Source organism: Heterocephalus glaber, unplaced genomic scaffold (assembly GCF_053883595.1).
Source record: "Heterocephalus glaber isolate CG9 unplaced genomic scaffold, H.glaber_assembly_v1.0 deba00001503, whole genome shotgun sequence".
Taxonomy (NCBI): domain Eukaryota; kingdom Metazoa; phylum Chordata; class Mammalia; order Rodentia; family Bathyergidae; genus Heterocephalus; species Heterocephalus glaber.
Window position 1 is genome coordinate 1,635,991 of NW_028258323.1, and position 19,012 is coordinate 1,655,002.

Sequence of the window (19,012 nt, forward strand, 5' to 3'; positions counted from 1 at the left end):
CAATACCTATGAAGTCCTTCACAGCTCCCACTGAAGCTTCTTTCACTGGCTTAAGAGAAAAGCAAGGCTTTTTCCCACACTGCTTCTGCTTTAGGGGAGAGACATGGAAATCTGTACAACTCTCTTCAAAGAAACCCTTGTGCAATCTTCTCACTTTATGTCTGTGTGTAGGCTTTGGAGCTATCTAACCAGTTCTCAGACAAAACACTTTGGGAATTTGCTAGAGGGTAGTCTTTCTTACAATTCACATTGGTGTTTGATTGCTCATAGGATCTTTATGTCTCTATTAAAACTTCCAGTTTATTAATGTTTCATGTGAAAGATAAAAATACACATCTCTTTGAAAAAAATGCAGCTTCTATTTTTTCCCTTAAATAAATGTAATAATTTTTATTTTTTAGGCATGTCAATTCAGGAAAATTCACAAAGGAGAATTTTGAGGAGCAGCATTTTCCCCTTACAAAATAAAAATGAGATTACTAAACCTGATATCAATATGTCACCTTAAGCAACACTGGGAAAATTGATCCTATAAAAATATCCCCAGAGATATTTTTCTGATCTTTTCTTAATTCAACTTGTGCAGAGTTTTAGGTTACAAAGCATGTTCAGAGACATAGCCTCTTTTCTTATCATAGTCAAAATGGTTATTATTATTATTATTATTATTATTATTATCCCAAAATCACAGATGGGAAGCAGATGTACAGGTAAAGTGACTACCAGGAGCAAATGGTGACTTGTCAGCAAAGTTGGTTCTAGAAATAATTCTATTTTTTGCAAAATTTATGCACACACACATATATGGAAGAAATGTGTTGCGTATCATTCCCAGCTTCTTATGTGATGGCCATAAGTCTCTTTTCTGCTGTATATCTGGGAAGCATAGAATGAAACTTAGGATTCGATTCTGAAAGGCCTTTTGTTTAGTCTGGCTGCTTTGGTTTCATCATCTGTAGTTTGGTGCTTCCTGTCCTCTCATGAAGTAGTCACCACCATCCCCCAGTTCCTGCTCTGAGGTTGACCCTGCTAGTTTAGAGCAAATGAAATAGTTATTTTGAGGAGTTATTCCTCACATTTCTTTGCCTTTTTTTTTGGTACCGGGGATCAAACTCAGGTCCTTGCGCTTACACAGCAGGTGGCGAAACCACTGAGCTAAATTCCCGGCCCTCTTTGCCTTTTTTTCAATGAGGCAGGGTCTCTCTGTTTTGCCCAGGCTGGTCTCAAACTCCTGGGTTCAAGTGATCCTCTTGCTTCAGCCTCCCAGGTGGCTGGAACTACAAACACTAACCACCGTGCCCAGCTTCTTTTACTCTTTATGAGTTTAAGACTGTAGGATTATATGTAGACTGAAGGGTGTATTGAGAAATGGGTAGATGGGGGTTTGTCACCTTCAGCACTGAGTTGCTGACACACAGACATCCTTTACCTTTGTTCCAGATAATATGCATGTGTCACTAGCTGAGGCCCTGGAGGTTCGGGGTGGACCACTGCAGGAGGAAGAAATATGGGCTGTATTAAACCAGAGTGCCGAAAGTCTCCAAGAATTATTCAGAAAAGGTAAGTTATTGTAATTTTTTAAAAATTTTATTTTGTATATTGAAGAGCTGAGATTAGATTTTTGTTTTGCTGTTCTTGTGCTTTTGACAGAGAATGAAAAGGAACATTTCATCTTGTCTCTTGTAAGAGAAGTGACAGTGCTCAGATTCTGTCTACCAGGCACTGCAAGTACAATGGATATCAAAAAAAAAGCATTCCTTGCTTTTTTGGAGCTTTCACTCCAATGTAGAAAGTAACTATTAATAAAATATTTATACATTTGTAAAAAATACATCCATGACGGGCTAAAGAAGAGGAAGTTCAGTGACTATGAGACTAGGCGATGGGCGATGTGACTTGGTCACAGGGAGGAAAAGGAGGGATTACCTTCACAAGTCATCCCTGCATTGAGATCTGGAAGAAAAGTCCAAGTTAGCCAGGTGAAAAGGAGGAGAAACTCTAGCAAAGGGAATAACATGTGCACCCCTGTTACTCTGAATTAGATAATGTAGGCTGAATAAATACTATAGTTTGATGCTTCTTTATAGGTGGTCAGTTGGTCCGAATGATTGTGTGGAAAAGCTAGTCACTTGTGGTTGTCTAAAACCGTTTGAGATGGTGCTGAAAAACTCCATATGAAGATGTTGTTTGTCATTCACATCATATACCCAACACCTGTTTAGAACAGTAGGTAAATAAACCAGGTTTCATCTCTTTGAAAAAAATCAGAATCCTGATTTTTAATATTCTATTAAAATAGAAGTGCATAAATAAATTATACAAAATAAACATAACAGAAGTAAGTGGGGATTGAGTGTAATGATAGGCTTCAGAGGGTGGAAGCTGGAGCAGCAGCAGCGGCATCACCTATAAACTTCCTGACCCCACACTAGAGACCCACCAAAGAAGAAACTCTGGGGATGGAGCCCAGCAGCTTGTGTTTTAACAAACCCTCAAAGACATTCTGCTGCTTGCTGTGGTTGAGAGCCAGGAGTCATGAAAACCTGGTGGAAAGGTGCAGGGATAACTGTGGATTGAGTATAGAAAAGTCTAGGACACAGGAGAAGAGCATTTGGGGACAGTAAAGTTTCTTTGTTGTTTTTGAATTTAGTGACAGGAATTTGAGCAAAACAGTGTTAGGGCCACTTATTACTGCTTCTTACTCAGATGTATGAAGACCTTTGATCAGAGTCAGGATTAATCTAAAGAAAGTGTATTCTTTTATCTGAAATCACTTACCAAAAATCTGGTTATCTTAAGTGAACTCTATAACTGTGCTTGCTTCACTTTAATTTTTCAGAAAATTCTAAAGTATAGGAACCTTAGAAAATAGAGCAGTTAGCCACACTCCAAAAGTGTTGTTGAGGAAAAATTTGTTGGTTACATTACTCAGTTAATTACCAATTAACAATAGACAGTCAATAAATATATAAGAAACAAATGCTTTGAGGTATATAATATGTGGGAGATCCAAATAAGAAGGTGTCATTGTTGCCCTTAAGGGGTTTATTCAGATCAAAAACAAATAGATGCATGTGAAAAGTTTACCATTTAAAATGGTGTGCCAAATGAATGACAGAGACAGTGAGTACTACAGATGTTCAGAGGAGGGAGAGATAATACCTCTTTTATTATACTAAGGGCAGGATCACTGCCTAGGGTGTGACTCACAGAATATAAAGCAACTTGCGCACTGTAAGTACCTAAGATTTTGTCCTTGTTTCAGATTTTGTAAGGGTGATAGAGATTGTCTGAATTTACAGTTCTTGTCATTGAGAGGCAATTAGTACACATTGGCACTTTACAATAAAGAAATCTACTGAATGTGTTATAAAATTAATTGTGAGGCAGCTGTATGTTAAGACTGCCCAATGAGAGCTGGTTACTCTAAGGGCCCCAGTCATTCACAGAATGATATCAGTAATACAGAGAAATTAAATTTGGCAGTTGGGAGCTTACCGATTATTATGATTGCTAGTTGGAAATTTCTGTTTATTTGGAGAAAACAAATGTTTAGTTGATTTATTTGAAATTTCTGGTTTTTCATTCATTTCATTGGGTAATGCAGTGGTCATTTTACTTCACGTTCTTCTCCAGAGTCTTACTGTAAGCTGAAATAAAATTACTATTAGTTTGTTATTTTTCAGATGAATTGTATATGCCTTCATTCTCTAGTAGACGCCCCTATGAAGAACAAGGAGAATGTTAGGGGAAAGCAGGTGAAGCGACCTCCAAGAAGTTTGTTTTTTTAAAATGCATCATCCTATATTAGTTTTATTTGTCTATGTTTGCTTTGTTTTGGTTCTTGTCTGTGTCTTTCTTCCTAGATCATCCTAATCTTCTTTGTTACTTTCTTTATCTTTTTCAGTGTATGAGTTCAGACATGCTATTGATAGTCCTATAATAAAAAGGTAGAAATAAGCATTTAGCAAAATTCAAGGAAATGATGTATTACTTCATGTTTTTGAGCCTCCCAGAAATTTAAGCCTTTACTCATAGAGTAATGGTAGCTAAGCATTTTGTTTACTTGAAGGAAGTAACCGTCTTCAAATGTTTCTCTTCATAGGAGAAAAAATTTAAAACTTGAGAAACATGCAGTTCCACACACTTAGATAACGATGATAATGGTACTTGGTTCCCTTTTTGTTTAACGTTTCTTAGTTTTATTAATATGTGAATTCTGTATGATTACTGCTGTAGAATTTTTTGAGATTTGTGTATGGGTGTTTGTTTGTTTGTTTGTTTGTGATACTGAGGATTGAAAGCAGGGCTTCATACATCCTAGGCAAGTGCTCACCACTGACTACGTCACTAGCCCTTTTTATTTTTATTTTGAGACAAGCTCTTATTAAGTGTCCTTGGCTGGTCTTGAACTTGTGATGTCCTGCCTCAGTCTGCTGAGTAGCTAAGATTACAGGCATGTACCACCATACCCAGTTTTTCTTGTGGTCTGGTACATGATCTGTCTTTGTTTTTATTCTGTGATCATTTGAAAAGTTTGTGTGCTTTCTAATATAGGCTATAACTTAGATTTGTTGATGTTTGTGATTTTAATTTTTTTAAATAAATCTTCATTACTTGAATCCTTGATTTGCAAAATAGGGATAGTTAAAGTTTCCCATTGTGATTGAGTTTCCATCTTCTTAGTTCTTCTGTCTTCTTACCTCTGTTTATACTTATTTCTTGTAATTTTGTTTGATACATATAATAGTTAATAACTAATATAAGTGGACTGGATCTTTTCACTACTCTTTGCACTACATTTTCTCTAGTCTGGTTTTGTGCATAAATGTATGTGTATACTTGGTTATTGTTGGTTTTGTGTTTGTTTTGTTTTGTGGAGTTTTTTGGTACCGGGGATCGAACTCAGGACCTTGTGCTTGCGAGGCAGGTGGCAGCAGCACTGAGCTAAATCCTCGGCCCTGTTTTGTGGTTTTTTTTATACTGTGCTACAACCCCAGCATTTTAAAAAATTTTTACTTCGAGACAGTATCATTGAGTTGCCCAGCCTGGGGTCAAACTTGTGATCCTCCTCCCTCACCCTGCCAGAGTGCTGGGATTACAGGTGTGCAGCACTGTGCCCAGATTTTAATTTGTTCTCAATAATGCCTTGGGTTTCTTTTACTTGCCATTTATCTAGAGCAGTAGTGGTGAACCTGGGACATGCATGTTATTTATTTCTCTTGACAAAAGATGTTAATGTATGAATTGTTTTTTCTAAACCAAAACCTCAGTATTCGGGTTTAATTGCAATGTTGGCACTTTGTGACAAATAAATGGATTTGAGGTTGCAGTTTGGGCACTCATTTCTAAAAGGTTCACCATCACTGATCTCTAGAGTATCTTTCTTTATTTTCATGTGCTCTACATTGTAATTTAGATACAAATAGCAGGTAACTGAATTTTGCTTTTTTATCTAGCTAAGGAGTTGCTCTTCTATAGAAATTTGAATGTAGTCATTGAAATAAAAGTTGTGGGGAAATTTCATTAAAGCTTTTACTATATGTATTATACTTCCTAATTATATACCTCTCTGTCCATTTTATTAATTGATTGGGAAGCATAGCTTAGATCAGAAAAAAATACATAGACAGGAAAAAAACAAACTAGTCTCTCCTATCCTCAGACAACATTTCTGTGACCAAATAAGTGTGTGGGGTGGGGGAGGTTAATGGCAAAACACTGTGTCTTTCCTAAGAGCAGGAATAAGTCAAGGATGTCTATGTTCATTACTTATTTTCAACATTGTATTTGAGTTCTAACCACTGCAGTAAGAGAAGAAAAACAAATGAAGAGCATACACATTAGAAAAAAAAAAAAGTCAAATTACATTTATTTAAAGATGATATCCTCTATATAGAAAATAGGATAGAAACTACAAAAAAAATCCACTAAAACTAAGCATTGTTCAAGTTGAAGGGCACAAGTTCAGTATACAAAAATCAGTTGTAGGGCTGGGGATTTAGCTCAGTGGTTTCACTGCCTGCTGCACAAGCTCAAGGACCCAAGTTTGTTCCCCGGTACCAAAAAAAAAAAAAAAAAAAAAATCACTTGTCTCTTTACATCATAACAATGAGCAATCAGAAATTAAAAATTTTAGATGCCTTGTAAAAATGGAAATAAAAGTGTAAAATATGAAATATAAGTCTGGGTATGGCAATACACACATGTAATCCCAGCTACTTAAGAGGTTGAGGAAGGAGAGTTGCAAGTTTCAAGCCAGCCCTGGCAACTTAGACTTTGTCTCAGATTTAAAAAGGCAAGGGATGTAACTCAGTGTTTCCAGAACTGATTGACTGCAGTGCTAAAGAAGAAAAAAAGAAGAAGAAATTTAAAGATATGAAATAACCCGGCATGGTGGCACACGCCTGGGATCCCAGCACTTGGGAAGCTGAGGCAGGAGGTTTGCTCTGAGTTCGAAGCCAGCCTGGGCTACATAGTGAGTTCAAGACCAGCCTGAACTACAGAGTGAGACCTTGTCTCAAAAAAACACCAAAAAATAAAATAAAATAAAAATAGGAGTGAATCAGAGAAAAGATGTAAAGACTTGTATAATGAAAACTAAAAGCAATGCTGAGAGAAGTTGAAGATCTAAATAAATGAAGACTTGTACTGTGTTCCTGGATCAGAAGACCCCATATTGTTTTTTTGTTTTGTTTTGTTTTTGTTTTTTTGGTACTAGGGATCAAACTCAGGACCTTGTGCTTGCAAAGCAGGCGCCGGAACCACTGAGCTAAATCCCCAGCCCGACTCCATATTATTAAGATGTCAGTTTTCTCTAAATTGATAGATTCATCAGCCCCAACAGTCTTTACTTTTGTAGAAATTGAGAAGTTTGTTCTAAAATTCACATGGAAATTCAGTGTAAGTAGAGTAGCCCAAACAACTTTGAAAAGTTTGAAGACTGACACTACTTTATTTCAATACTTCTAAATCTGCAGTGATCAAAATATACAGGTAGATCAGTGAAACATAATAGAGTACAAAAATAAACCCACATGCTGAACTTGAAATTGACTTCCTGGGACATTTTTAAAGCCTTTGTAGGAAATAAAGAAAGATTTTGAGTAAATCTTTGTAGAGTGTATGCAACCTTTAAAAGACGAGATCCCAGCTACTCCCTTTTTATTGCCTTCCTCATTATCTACAATCATAATTTTGTAGATTAAGAGGGAGTATCAGTTGTTTTTGACATGCTACATCTTGCCTTGCATTTGTAAGGCCAGAAGTAACAGGTCTTTCAAGTTAAATGTGTTTGAACTGGATAAAATTAACCCATTTGTTTCCTGGAAACAAACTGTAAAACATTAAATTTAATGCCTAGCACTCTTTAAAAGATCAGTATAGACTGACAAGTGAATGAAACACTCACAGTGAACAGTACCTTCCTACATATGCACCAGCAGTACCCTGTGTCTTAATATGAAATTATTTGTATTTTAGATCTTCTAAACAGACAATCTTATAAATTTAAAGATTCATACATTTAGGGGGGAAAGTTGCTAAGGTCATACTCTTTGGTGAATGTATATTTTAATTTTTTAAACCTAGAGGAACTTTATAAAGTTTAGGTATAATTATACAGTAAATAGCATTATTGTTAATTGTACAGCCTGATGAATTTTTTGACCGTATGAATACACTCAGATAACTGCCACCAAGATCAAGATATAGAACATTTCTTGCACCCAAAAGGCTCCCTAAGTCTCCATCCTAGTCAATCTTTAGTCATCAGGGTTAATCACTGCTATGACATAGCACTTAGACAAGTTTGCCTAGATTTGAACATCATACAAAGACATTCATTTGTGCCTGGCTTCTTTTATTCAGCATTCTGATTTTGGGATTTTTTTCCCTTGCTTTACTCAATTTATATTTCCATACTCTAATAGTATTCTAGTCAGTTACCAATTACATTGTAAAAATTGACTGTGGGATTGATTCACATTATATAACTAAGGTTTTAAAACATTGTTTTACAATTTTTTTCTTAACTTTCTTCCCTGAAATAGAGAAATTTAAAGGGGGATGTATGCTTTGTATCATTTACTTAAGATGTTTTTACTTTCTTAGGGTGAGGTCTATTAGCTATAGTTAACAATTTTGTTAGCACCATATAAATAACATTTCTTTTTAGGGAATGAATTATTCATTTATTTCACAAATGATTATTCATTCAAATAATCCTCTGTTCTTTTAGAAGGAAAAGATCTTTATAGAGTAAGCTGGGGGTTGATATCTGAGGAGTAGCAGGAAATAATAAATGGCATTAGTAATCAAACAAATATTTTTCCTATGTGGAATCATGTTGTCACAAGATGGTTCCTCTCTAGAAAACTGGTATTTTTCCTTTGGAAATTGAAAATATACTGTAAGTTTCATTGACCTTTTTATCCAATTCTCCAAAAATGAAATCAATGCCAGACTCCCATTAAGACTATTGTTTTTTTCAGTCTTTGCATAAATTTCAAGCCCTTGAAAGTAAAATGAAGTCATGAAGTTCATTCTTTAAATTTAGTTATTTTCCCTTCTGATTTTATGGGGATAGTAGACATGGGAGAACAAGATGTCTTTCAGCTTGGAACTTTATCTGCACATAGGGGAAAAATTCTCATGCTTTACGAAGGACTTTTATCATAAAACTTATTTACATTGTTAATTGTCTCTGTTATAGTTTGTATGGTAAAATGACGTACATAGGCTATCATGGAGTCATCAGGTGGCAACAAAAATCCCAGCACTTTGAGAGGATTAGCACATTGTCCCAAAATTGCTTAGACAAAATTGTTAAAAGCTAGTTCTTAGTCACTTTCCCATCACTGGGACAAAAATACCTGCAACTTAAAGGAGGAGAGGTTTGTTTTGGCTCACAGTTTTAGGGAGTTCAGTCCATTGTCAGCTGGCTCCTAGGCAGAAAAGGCATGATGGAAAGGCTTGGAAGAGGAAAGCTGTCCCACCTGTGGCAACTATGAAGCAGATTAGAGAAGATCTTTTTTTTTTTTTTTTTTTTTGGTACCGGAGATCGAACTCCAGTCCTTGTACTTGCGGGGCAGGTGGTGGAACCACTGAGCTAAATCCCCAGTCACCTTCCAAGTCCATTTCTGAATACTTGAGACTTTTGGAGGTCATTTTAGATCTAAACCATAATAACTAGCAATGATACTGTTTTAAAACAGACTTTACTGTTTGTGGTTAATATTTTTGTAGCTGCTTAGATAGGATGATCAAACAAGACATGTCTTATATTTTAAAAAGAAATCACCTTCAAGTATACTCCTTTTTAAAACATCTGCAGCCTACATATATGATATAGTCTAACTCAAATTTTGGATCCTTCCTAAGGAAATAAAAATTGATATTAGTCCCAGGAACTTTCCTAGGTACTGGTGTGCTTAATGGCACATTCATGTATCAGATGGCTGGAGGAGACCCAAGGTGCTCATCCCACAGCTTGAGCGGGTACAACATAGATATTTACTGGATATATGGAAAGCATTGCAGAATAAATAAAAGGAATAGGAAACTCATTTGTAGTTTTTTTTTCTTTAAAAACAAGATAGAAAAAACCAAATGAAGATAATGTTATGAAGTAATCTAGGGAGGAAATCATTCCTATTACTAGCTTCATAGCTGAGGCCCCTATAATAAGACAGATTAACAGGAAAAAAGGACAAAAATTTATTTTTTGGTGACACAGGAGGCTTCAGTAATGAAGACCCAAAGAGACAGGCAAACCTATGATATATTTTGTTTTGGTTTTAGCGCTAGTGATTATACCCCAAACCGTATGCATTGTAAGCATGTGCTCTGCCACTGAGCTATACCCCTATCCCAACCCATGTATTTTTTTTATTCCAGATTCTGTGGAAAAGTGGATAATTGTGGACAAGTATGATAGGATAGCAAAGTTGAATGTAATGGTAATACCTAGGTGGAACTTTGGAAGGCCTGTTCAGATTTTCCTCTGTATCCCTGTCTTCACAGGTAAGACTGGTCCTTCCCTCGAGTTATAGGGAGGGCATCTCTTGAATGAGTGTCTTTTGACCTCTTTTCAGGGGAGAAGATCAGAAAGAGGCCTTCCTGCTTCTGTAGTATTCTCAAATGTCAATGGGCATGTTTTGGGATAGTAAATCCTGAATCCCATCAGGATAAAACATTTTATTTCTAAATGTCAGTATCATGAGTTGGGAGCCATTTAATCAGCCTCTCCCTTATAAACAGAGAAGAGTTATTTATATCTCATTCCTAGTCTAAAATTATTTCTGATAGTTATTCTGCTTTTCTAATGTAATATTATTATTTTAATAAAATAGTTACTTTTTGACCTCTTGTAGTCTTGTATTCACTGTAAAAAAAACAAAAAAACCACATATGGAAGTATATAGTCATAAACTCTGTGATGAATATATCAGTTGACTTAGAATTGGAGCAAGTGTAAAAAATCAAAAAGTCACTTCTTGCCGTGATACTGGTTTTTTTAATGATACCATTTTAATGCTAAAGTAAGAGCAGGGGTTCTTCTTTGTGTGCAGGGTAGGTTGGTATGAACATCTGAATCCCTAGGAAGCTTTTGTGAGGAATCCTGTGTTCCAGCTCCAGAATTCACACAAAAGCTCCTCTGTGGCTTAGGAGACAAAAGGTTTCTTAATGATCTCAAGTCCCCAAAGTCAGACACTTTGAAAGTATAGTTGTTTCAATGTTCAGATTAATAAAGCTGACACTTACTTTGAAATATAACTAAACAAGATTGCAGAAATAGAATCCAAATCCAGATTATTCTTTGGGTGAATAAATACATTGGTCAACCATTTACTGCATATAATAGTTTATCTGGATGTTACTTACAAGCTCAGGTCTCACTCATGTGTTGTGTTAGTTCTGGAATTACCTCATGAATCCTGCAGTACATAACAGAACAAATTGCCAGAAGGTTCACTGATCAGAAGCCATCCCAAGGTTCCAGTGCTTATGGTTTATGCAAGCAGTTCACATCTCGTTAGTCATTTAAAAACAAAGAAAAACAGTTTCTGTGGGGGGGGGGGGGCTGTCTTCATTGAGAAATAAAAATGGCTTTTTTTCTCCTAATCTAGTGAAGAAAATTCATAAAATCAGTGTGAGAACTTTGTAATTTTATGTTATCAAAATGCTACAATTTCTATTACAAATAAAAAATTTTAAAACTGTAAGATTGATCTTGTAGTGATATGTATATCCAAATAAATATTTAATAATTCATTATATACCTAAAGATAATGACCAGATACAGTAAAACATCAAATTTGGCAAGTATAGTTACTCAATAAGTACTATTGGCTAGATTGTGACTCTTAAACCCCTTATTCTAAATTTGGGATTTATGCTAACTAGGAATGTCATATGATAAATAGAATACTTATAGAAGAGATATTCCCCAAGGAACTAATTATAATGAAAGAACAAATTAGCATTTTAGAATACTTTGTACTCACATCATCTGTTTCTAATATGACTTCTAGGTAAGAGATGCAAAAAAATCTTAAACTTACAATAGAGCAGTTTCAGAATTTGATCAGTTACTCTAAAACTACGGTACTAATTATGTATAGTGCATGCTTTGGCTCCCATTGGGTGAGACATTGAGGATATAAATGAGAACGAATTTTGAGGAGTGACTTTTCTTAGATGCCTGCACCTTTCCTTAGCAGTCTATACCTGCTATCTTTAGGGAGATTTTTATTAAATAGTGATAGTGTAACTATTCAAAGTGCTTTTTTTCATTAATCCTCATAGTGACCTTATCTATGAGGTTAAAAAAAACCTAGATTTACAGATAAATAAATTTAGGAACAGAGAAGCTAGATAACTATGTATTGAAGATCACAACTGTAAATTCTAAATACAAACCTAGGGTTTGAACCAAGAGCTTCCAGCTTAGTCTGTGCTCCCTACATTGTACATTCTGTCTTTCTTAGTTGCCTGAAACTGAAGTCAGATATTTAAAAAAGAATGAAATGGAGCTGACAGTTTCTCTGATATCTTTGTAAATCTCCTAGATGAGCTTAGAGATTTGGGTAATTAGCAAGGTCTGGGACCTACTATACCAGAAGATAAACTCTTGAGAACCAAAGACCTGGTGAGAGTTCATTAAGTGCTGTTGAATGATTGGCTATATCAAGAAAACTTACATGATATAAAATATCTTTAGAAAGCCTATCACCATCAATTTGTATTATTATAGACATCAATTTACACAATTTATTTTTAAAAAGTGATTACTATTGTATCATTTTTTACACTAGAACAGGTAATTTTTTTAAGTAGTAGCAAAACTTAGGAAGAATTAATATATTTTTAATTTATAACCAATCTGTAGCATATACCAAAATTTCAATGAACCTTAAATAATTTATCACAAAACTTTACTATCAAGAAAATGTTAAAATGTAGGGGAACTGTTCTAACCATCTTTTGTTTCTGTATTATGTTCTGTCAAGTGGTTGACTTAATAACATATTCTTATGCACATATCAACTGAATTTTTGAGAAAATTGTGTTATAGAGTGAATTCATCAAATCTTTCTGCATATGTTTTTGCTAAGCTCCTTATTAGAACATATGAAATACAAGGACTACAGTTTCTTTCCTGAATAGGCAAGGATTTTCAGTTCAGAATGGTATATTATTCTAAGTCTCTAGATAAGCTTCCAACACTTTTCATTACTGTTCCCTTACCTTATTTTTTTATCTATTTCTGATCATTTTCCAAATTTTTACATTGTACATGGGAAACAAAGAATTAAGGGGGAAATGTAAAAGAAATGACAAGGGCCCTGAGGAAAAGAAAGTATAAGTGTTAAGTGGCTCGTGGATTTTAAGTTTAGGAGAACACTGGAAAGAAGTTTTAAGATTTTTTTTTTTTGTATATCAAATTTCTGTGTATTTCTAACTTTGCTTCTAGCTTCTTAAAATTCTGTTTAAGCAGTGTTTTTCTGTGGAATCTTGATTAAAAGTCTCTAAATAGAAGAACTTGACTACTGATTTACTCTTTCATAATCATAGCATTCTTCATTATAGTCAGTATACAACTAAAACAGGATATAAAATTATAAGCTTCTGGAAACTCATTTTAGAGTATTCTCTTATTAGCATTCTTTGAAGAATTTTGAAAATATTTTCTTTAAATTCTTTCCTTTTAGTGTCAAGGATGAATTTAAAACTGCTTCTACCTACAACTCTAAATTCCCTCACTTGTAGGTTTGCATAAGCCATTACAATTATTTAGAAATAAGCTTTGTGGTTTGGGTCTGTTTTTCTCAAGAATCCAATACTTAAATGTCACGTGTGTGTTTTGGAAATTTGACAACAACATAGTTTGTGGTCACAGTTGCTTTAGCTATTACGAGACATTTAAGAATCACTTTTGAAAACACTCCTGTCATTTCTCTGTATGTGTTTTTTAAAAGGGAAAATTATTACCCACCTTTGTTTCTGTTTCTGACTGTTCTCTGCTATTCCTCTGCCCAAAATACTTGCTATTCTTTGTCCAAACTTAATAATTTTCTGACCACATGTGCATGCCTTTGCTTTGGCTGTTTCATCCCCTTGGAACTGTACCCTTAACCACAGTCAAGTGTTCTGCTCTTAAAGGGCCACATATATTTTTTAAGATAATAGGGAAAGGGAGGTTCAGGAAAGGGAGGCTCAGAAAAGGAGGAAAGGGGAGGGGAGAGAAGTAAAGGAAAGGAAAAGGAAAGGAGGGGAGGAAGAAAGCAAGGGAGGGAGAGATAGACAAAGTTTCTTTATGTGTTGTTATTGATACAGTTTTGCTGTCCTTGAAACTTCCTTTTATATTATGCATTTCTCTCTTAGACACTTTATACTTTCTATCTTGCATATAATTATGTACATATTTTATCTTCCTAATAGTACATTTTGGACTCTATTAGCAAATGACCTATAATGTTGAAAAGACTATATTAATATATATAATGCTTAAAAACGTTATGTTCATTAGATTTCAGTAAAAACAAGAATGTATAAAGCAAAAGTTTAAATATATAGTTTTTGGCAAAGGAATAATAGTTTTATTGATCTTGGTTGTGGTGGTTAGTGAATAAATCTCTTAATAATTTCAGAGTGATAAGCAATAATAGATTGCTTTCACTCCAGCAGTTTCTACGTGATACCACCATGTTAAAGAGGGCACAGATTTGGTCTGTGGCCAAGGTGAGGTAGAAGAGTGTAGCAAGCCCTTGTCTGGTCTCTGGATACCAGCGTCCAGGATAACAGGATAGGACACAGTATTTATATTTTCAGCTAGCATTAAGGCCTCTGGGTTAGCTGTGATCCTTGATAATTTATAACCTGAAAATGGTAGCAGGTACCAGAAATCATAAAAATTGTTCCCAAAAGAAGAACTATCGAAAATTGGCCATGAGAGTCATAATTATGCATGTCTCTTTAGAACGAAGTACTATACTGGGGATCTGGATGGAAAGGCTAATAAGAAAAAAATTAATTAAAAGAGTGTGGTGGAGATTGGTGCTAGTGAATTCAAGAAGTGTTAGAGGGAATTATAACATTATACTTTCCGTGGATGCCCAAGAGAACAATAAGAACTTAAAAAAAAGACTGAGAACGAAGTCACTCTTCATTTTAATACCCCAGGACTCAGTGCTTGGTCTTTAATTCTCATTTATATTAACTCACTTTATGGATGAGCAGATCACATGACTTTAAATACTATTTGTTACACCAATGACTCCCAAGATATATTTCCAGTTCTGACTTCTGTCCCATTCTCCAGGTTCAGCTGCCTTCTTGACATCTCCATTTGAGTATCTACCAAGTGTAGAATGTGTGAGTGCTTGCATGTGTGCCCATATGCATGTGTGTGTGTGTGTGTGTGTGTGTGTTGCTGGAGACCAAACTTAGTGCCTTGTGCATGGCAGGCAAGCATCTTACTACAGAGCTATACCCCCAAGTTCTGACAAATATCTTAACAAGTCAAAGTAAAGTCCTATTTTTTACCACTACCACACAGCCTCACTCCAGGAACTCAGCCTTCTGCAGTCTTCTCTCTCAATTGATGGCATTCCATCTCCGCAGTTACTCGATCAAAACTTTGGCATCATCTAGCTTCCTCTCCTCCTCTCCCTGCACATCCAGTCTGTCAGGAAATTATCACTAGCTCTAAACTATGTTCGGTATCCTGCAAGTTCTTACCTCTTCTACAGCGACTATGTATAACTATGGTTATACATCATCATCTTGGACCAGATATTAGTGCTTTGGCTTCATAATCTATCTCTTGGTGTTTGAGCTCCTTAGTGGCTTATTTGGAATTGATTTTAAACTGTTTTATCATGTTTCAGACCTGAAATCTCAAGGTTTTGAATAGCATCTCTGCCTTGTTTGAGTAATTTTCCAGATGGATTGTATTTTGATTTTTCCTGAAATACCAAAGAAGAAGCTTATAACAGAAAATGTGTAGATTGGCTGTTAAAGACAACAATATGTTGAGAATTCACAGCATGTTCACCCATTGAAATATGCTTTTCCATGAGAATTGTGAGCCATGTTTCAGCTGTCTCATATATGGCTGATAAAGACTAAAACGTCCATTGGACTGCAAGTCTACATCAGCACTATGTAAGATGTGCAGACTAATTAAAACTTGTGTTCAAGCCATGCATGGTGGTTCATGCTTGTAATTGTAGCTACTCAGGAACCTTGAGGCTGGAGGATTGCAAATTCAGGCCCAGCCTGGGCAACTTAGCAAAAATTTGTTTCAAAATAGATAGATAAACTGGGCTTGGTGGTTCACACCTATAAACCAAGTACTTGGGAGGCTGAGGCAGGAGAATCACTGAGTTCAAGGCCAGCCCAGGCTACCTAGTGAGTTCAGTATCAGCCTGAACTACAGAGACCCTGTCTGAAAAAATAAAAAAATAGAGCTGGGGATGTACCTCAGTGGTAGAAGTGTTAAACCACATGCGTAGCATATGTGGGTTCAGTTCCCAGTACCACCAAGAAACAAAACAAAAAAGGTGGATTCAAGCATTCCCCCAAAACACAGTTATTAAAGATATTCCTCAGATTCATAAATGTATAGGGACATTTTAATCTTCAAAAGCGGAATGACTTTTAATAGTTTTTTAATAAAATTAAATCAGATTCTCTTTGTCTTGACCATAGGTTGAGGTTAAATCAAAGGATGGATGATTTGGTTCTGATAAAAGGTGTTTTCAGGAAAGCATAGGTAACTTTATGATTGGTAAACTAACTGTTCCTTGGACTTGTGTCAGTTATCTGAGCTACAGCAATGTTAGTACAGTGCATCAGATTGAATAATGGACTTGGCAGTCTCAGGCCTTCTGGGACTTTTCTGTAGCAGTTTCTTGAGTCTATAGCCCAGTACACCTAGAAATTATCTTAAAACCTATATTCTTTCTTTTGATAGGGGAGAATAACGCTTAAAGTTCTTTCTAACGAGTCTGTTTTCTTGAGTCTAATGTACACCTTTATTTTTTGGAATAGGCGTTCTGAAGTCTAAGGGATTCATTTTTAGAAAGCTCTTCTTAAATATTGAGGTGTTAAACACCTATAGAGGCAAATAACAAAACAAGACATTAAAAGACCCTGTCAATCAACCTGGTAATACAAAAAAAGTCACCTGAAATTAAAGTTAAGTAATGAGCAAATGCAAACAAGACAAAATCCAAATTCTAGAATTCAAATATGCAAAAGATGTATTTTGACTAAAAAACAACAAAACAGCTTTTGTTGTACACCAATTCCAAATCTAAGGAATTTTCAAAGGAACTGACTTCTATCAGTTTAAGAACATTATAGTCTAAGAGAATATTGACCAAGAGTTCATAAATGAGCTATAAGTGAATCTATGAACTCTAGGATTTACATACAGTTTTATGTTTTTTTTTAATTTGTAAATCTATTTATCTAAATCTTTTCAAATCCATTTTTCTGAATTCATCTTTTTACTTCTAAGAGCAGAGTGCTGTATAATAGATTAATTTTTAAATTAGGTATCTAGGAAAGGAAGTTTCCCATTTCTTTTATAGCCATCCCCAATACTCACCTATATAGACGCATCCCCACTTCCCATACCCATTTTTCCTCATGGTGGGAAAAGAGATTTGAAGATATATCTCTTACCTAAAGAAATTGCCATTGTGGAAAAATAGGAACAGGGCAGGACACCCAGCAAACAGTATGATGAAGAGAAGATATAGGAACACACCAAAAAAAAAAAATCCTTGATAGAAAAAATAATTTAACGGCTATGTTAAATAACCACAATATTTCTACAAAGTGACGAACTTCTACAGATCTGCTCTTCTCGGACAGAACTTCGGCAATCTTTGCCTTAAGCCCCTAGAAGGAAATTATTCAAAATGTTAGTCTGATAGCATTAAGCAGTGATTTAAAATTGACAGTGAAATACAGTTTTCAAAGTATAGACACTAGATGACTCTTTAGTACAACAAGTTGTTCCAGACCACTGGCCTCATAATAAATATTGAGACCTATATTACTGATATGCAGAATTTATTAAGCTTTGCACATGTAATAGAGCAGTTTCATTTGCATCCAAAGTGCTAACAAAATCTCTAGCAATCAAGAATGGCAACATGCCATTTTATAACAATCAACATTGTAGCTTTTCAAATTTGGTTTTCAGAAGAATCTATCTTCAAGTAAATCTAGTCATGCTTTTAAAAATTGCTTTAGGGGCTGGGGATTTAGCTCACTGGTTTCGCTGCCTGCTGTGCAAGTGCAAGGTCCCAAGTTCGATCCCCGGTACCAAAAAAAAAAAAAAAAAATTTGCTTTAGGTCACTCCAAGCTTGGCAGTTAACATTTGGCATAAACAAGAAAACAATCCCAATTTGATAAATAACAGATAACATTGTAGGCCATAAACATACAGCATAAGGAAATGGTGGTGTAAGTCAGTAGTTATTAAGTTACTAGAGTACCTTGGCCTCTATGCAGAGGGTTTGATTCACTAGCCTGGACACCCAGTTTTCAAAGTAAGAGCAACGTCTACAGTATCATTTCTAACATTGCAAACAAGCAGAGAATGAGGAATTCCTTTTTTGTTTTGTTTTGTTTTTTTTGTTACGGGGGATCAAACTCGGGACCTTGCACTTGCGAGGCAAGCAGCGGAACCACTGAGCTAAATGAGGAATTCATTTTTATTAATAAATTACACCCTCAGGAGTTAGAATCAACACCATAGTATAAAAATGTTCAAGTTATATCAGTCATAACTGTATGCTTATTTTAAAAGGTGCTAAATGGATTAAATGGAGACAGCAATGCTCCCCCTAATGTGATTGATCTTACTTACCATGTTTACAGCTATCAAGACCTAAAACTTCAGGTGTTTGAACTGAATATTGATGAGGACACTTATATTTCAACCTGATATGCTAGACTCTGTTATTTGGTCAACTGTCCATTTACTCTGAAATTAAAATTTTAATATTATCAAAAATTGATATAAGTGGCATAATAACAAATACGCTGAAATGGTTATAGTCGCAAATGGCAGTTAACAAGGATATGGGGAGATCCCACTCCCAAGTCACCCAGTAGTTGGAATTACTGTATATACTGTCATAACTATAACAAATTGGATTTAAAGCTGCTTAGTCTGACATCTTCACACACCCAAGATATGTACCTTATATGAAAAGAGTGTTTATTCAAAAACAGAATTTTTGTAGCTGTTAAGTTCTTCCCTTAAATGTAAATAAAATGGCACAGAAACTTATAATAACCAGGACTCAGAAAATTTAAAAGAATAATTTGAGTTAGGAATCAAATATACAGAGTCAAGGAAAAAAAATCATCTAGAAGACAAAAATCCAAGTAGCATCTCAGATGCAGAGCACTTTTGTAAAGTGGGAAAGCAACTGTGATCACCTACAGCTTCTCAGATCATTCTAGCAAGTGTCTTCAGGTACT

At 35.2% G+C, this 19,012-nt stretch overlaps 1 protein-coding gene across 41 annotated transcripts in view; it reads left to right on the forward strand.

Moving 5' to 3' along the window:
- Positions 1-19,012, forward strand: part of Ptpn13 (protein tyrosine phosphatase non-receptor type 13) — a 204,996-nt gene that overhangs the window by 41,146 nt on the left and 144,838 nt on the right. For 22 of the 41 annotated variants that reach the window (XR_015440727.1, XM_021248832.2, XM_087185916.1 and 19 more), the window contains exons 2-3: positions 1,441-1,560; positions 9,898-10,023. Coding sequence is in view for 40 of the 41 variants with exons in the window: in XM_021248832.2 (XP_021104491.2) it covers positions 1,446-1,560; positions 9,898-10,023 (241 nt within the window). In the remaining variant the exon portion in view is untranslated. The remainder of the gene's footprint in view (positions 1-1,440; positions 1,561-9,897; positions 10,024-19,012) is intronic. The other 19 variants (XM_021248838.2, XM_087185901.1, XM_087185906.1 and 16 more) reach the window with 1 other exon arrangement.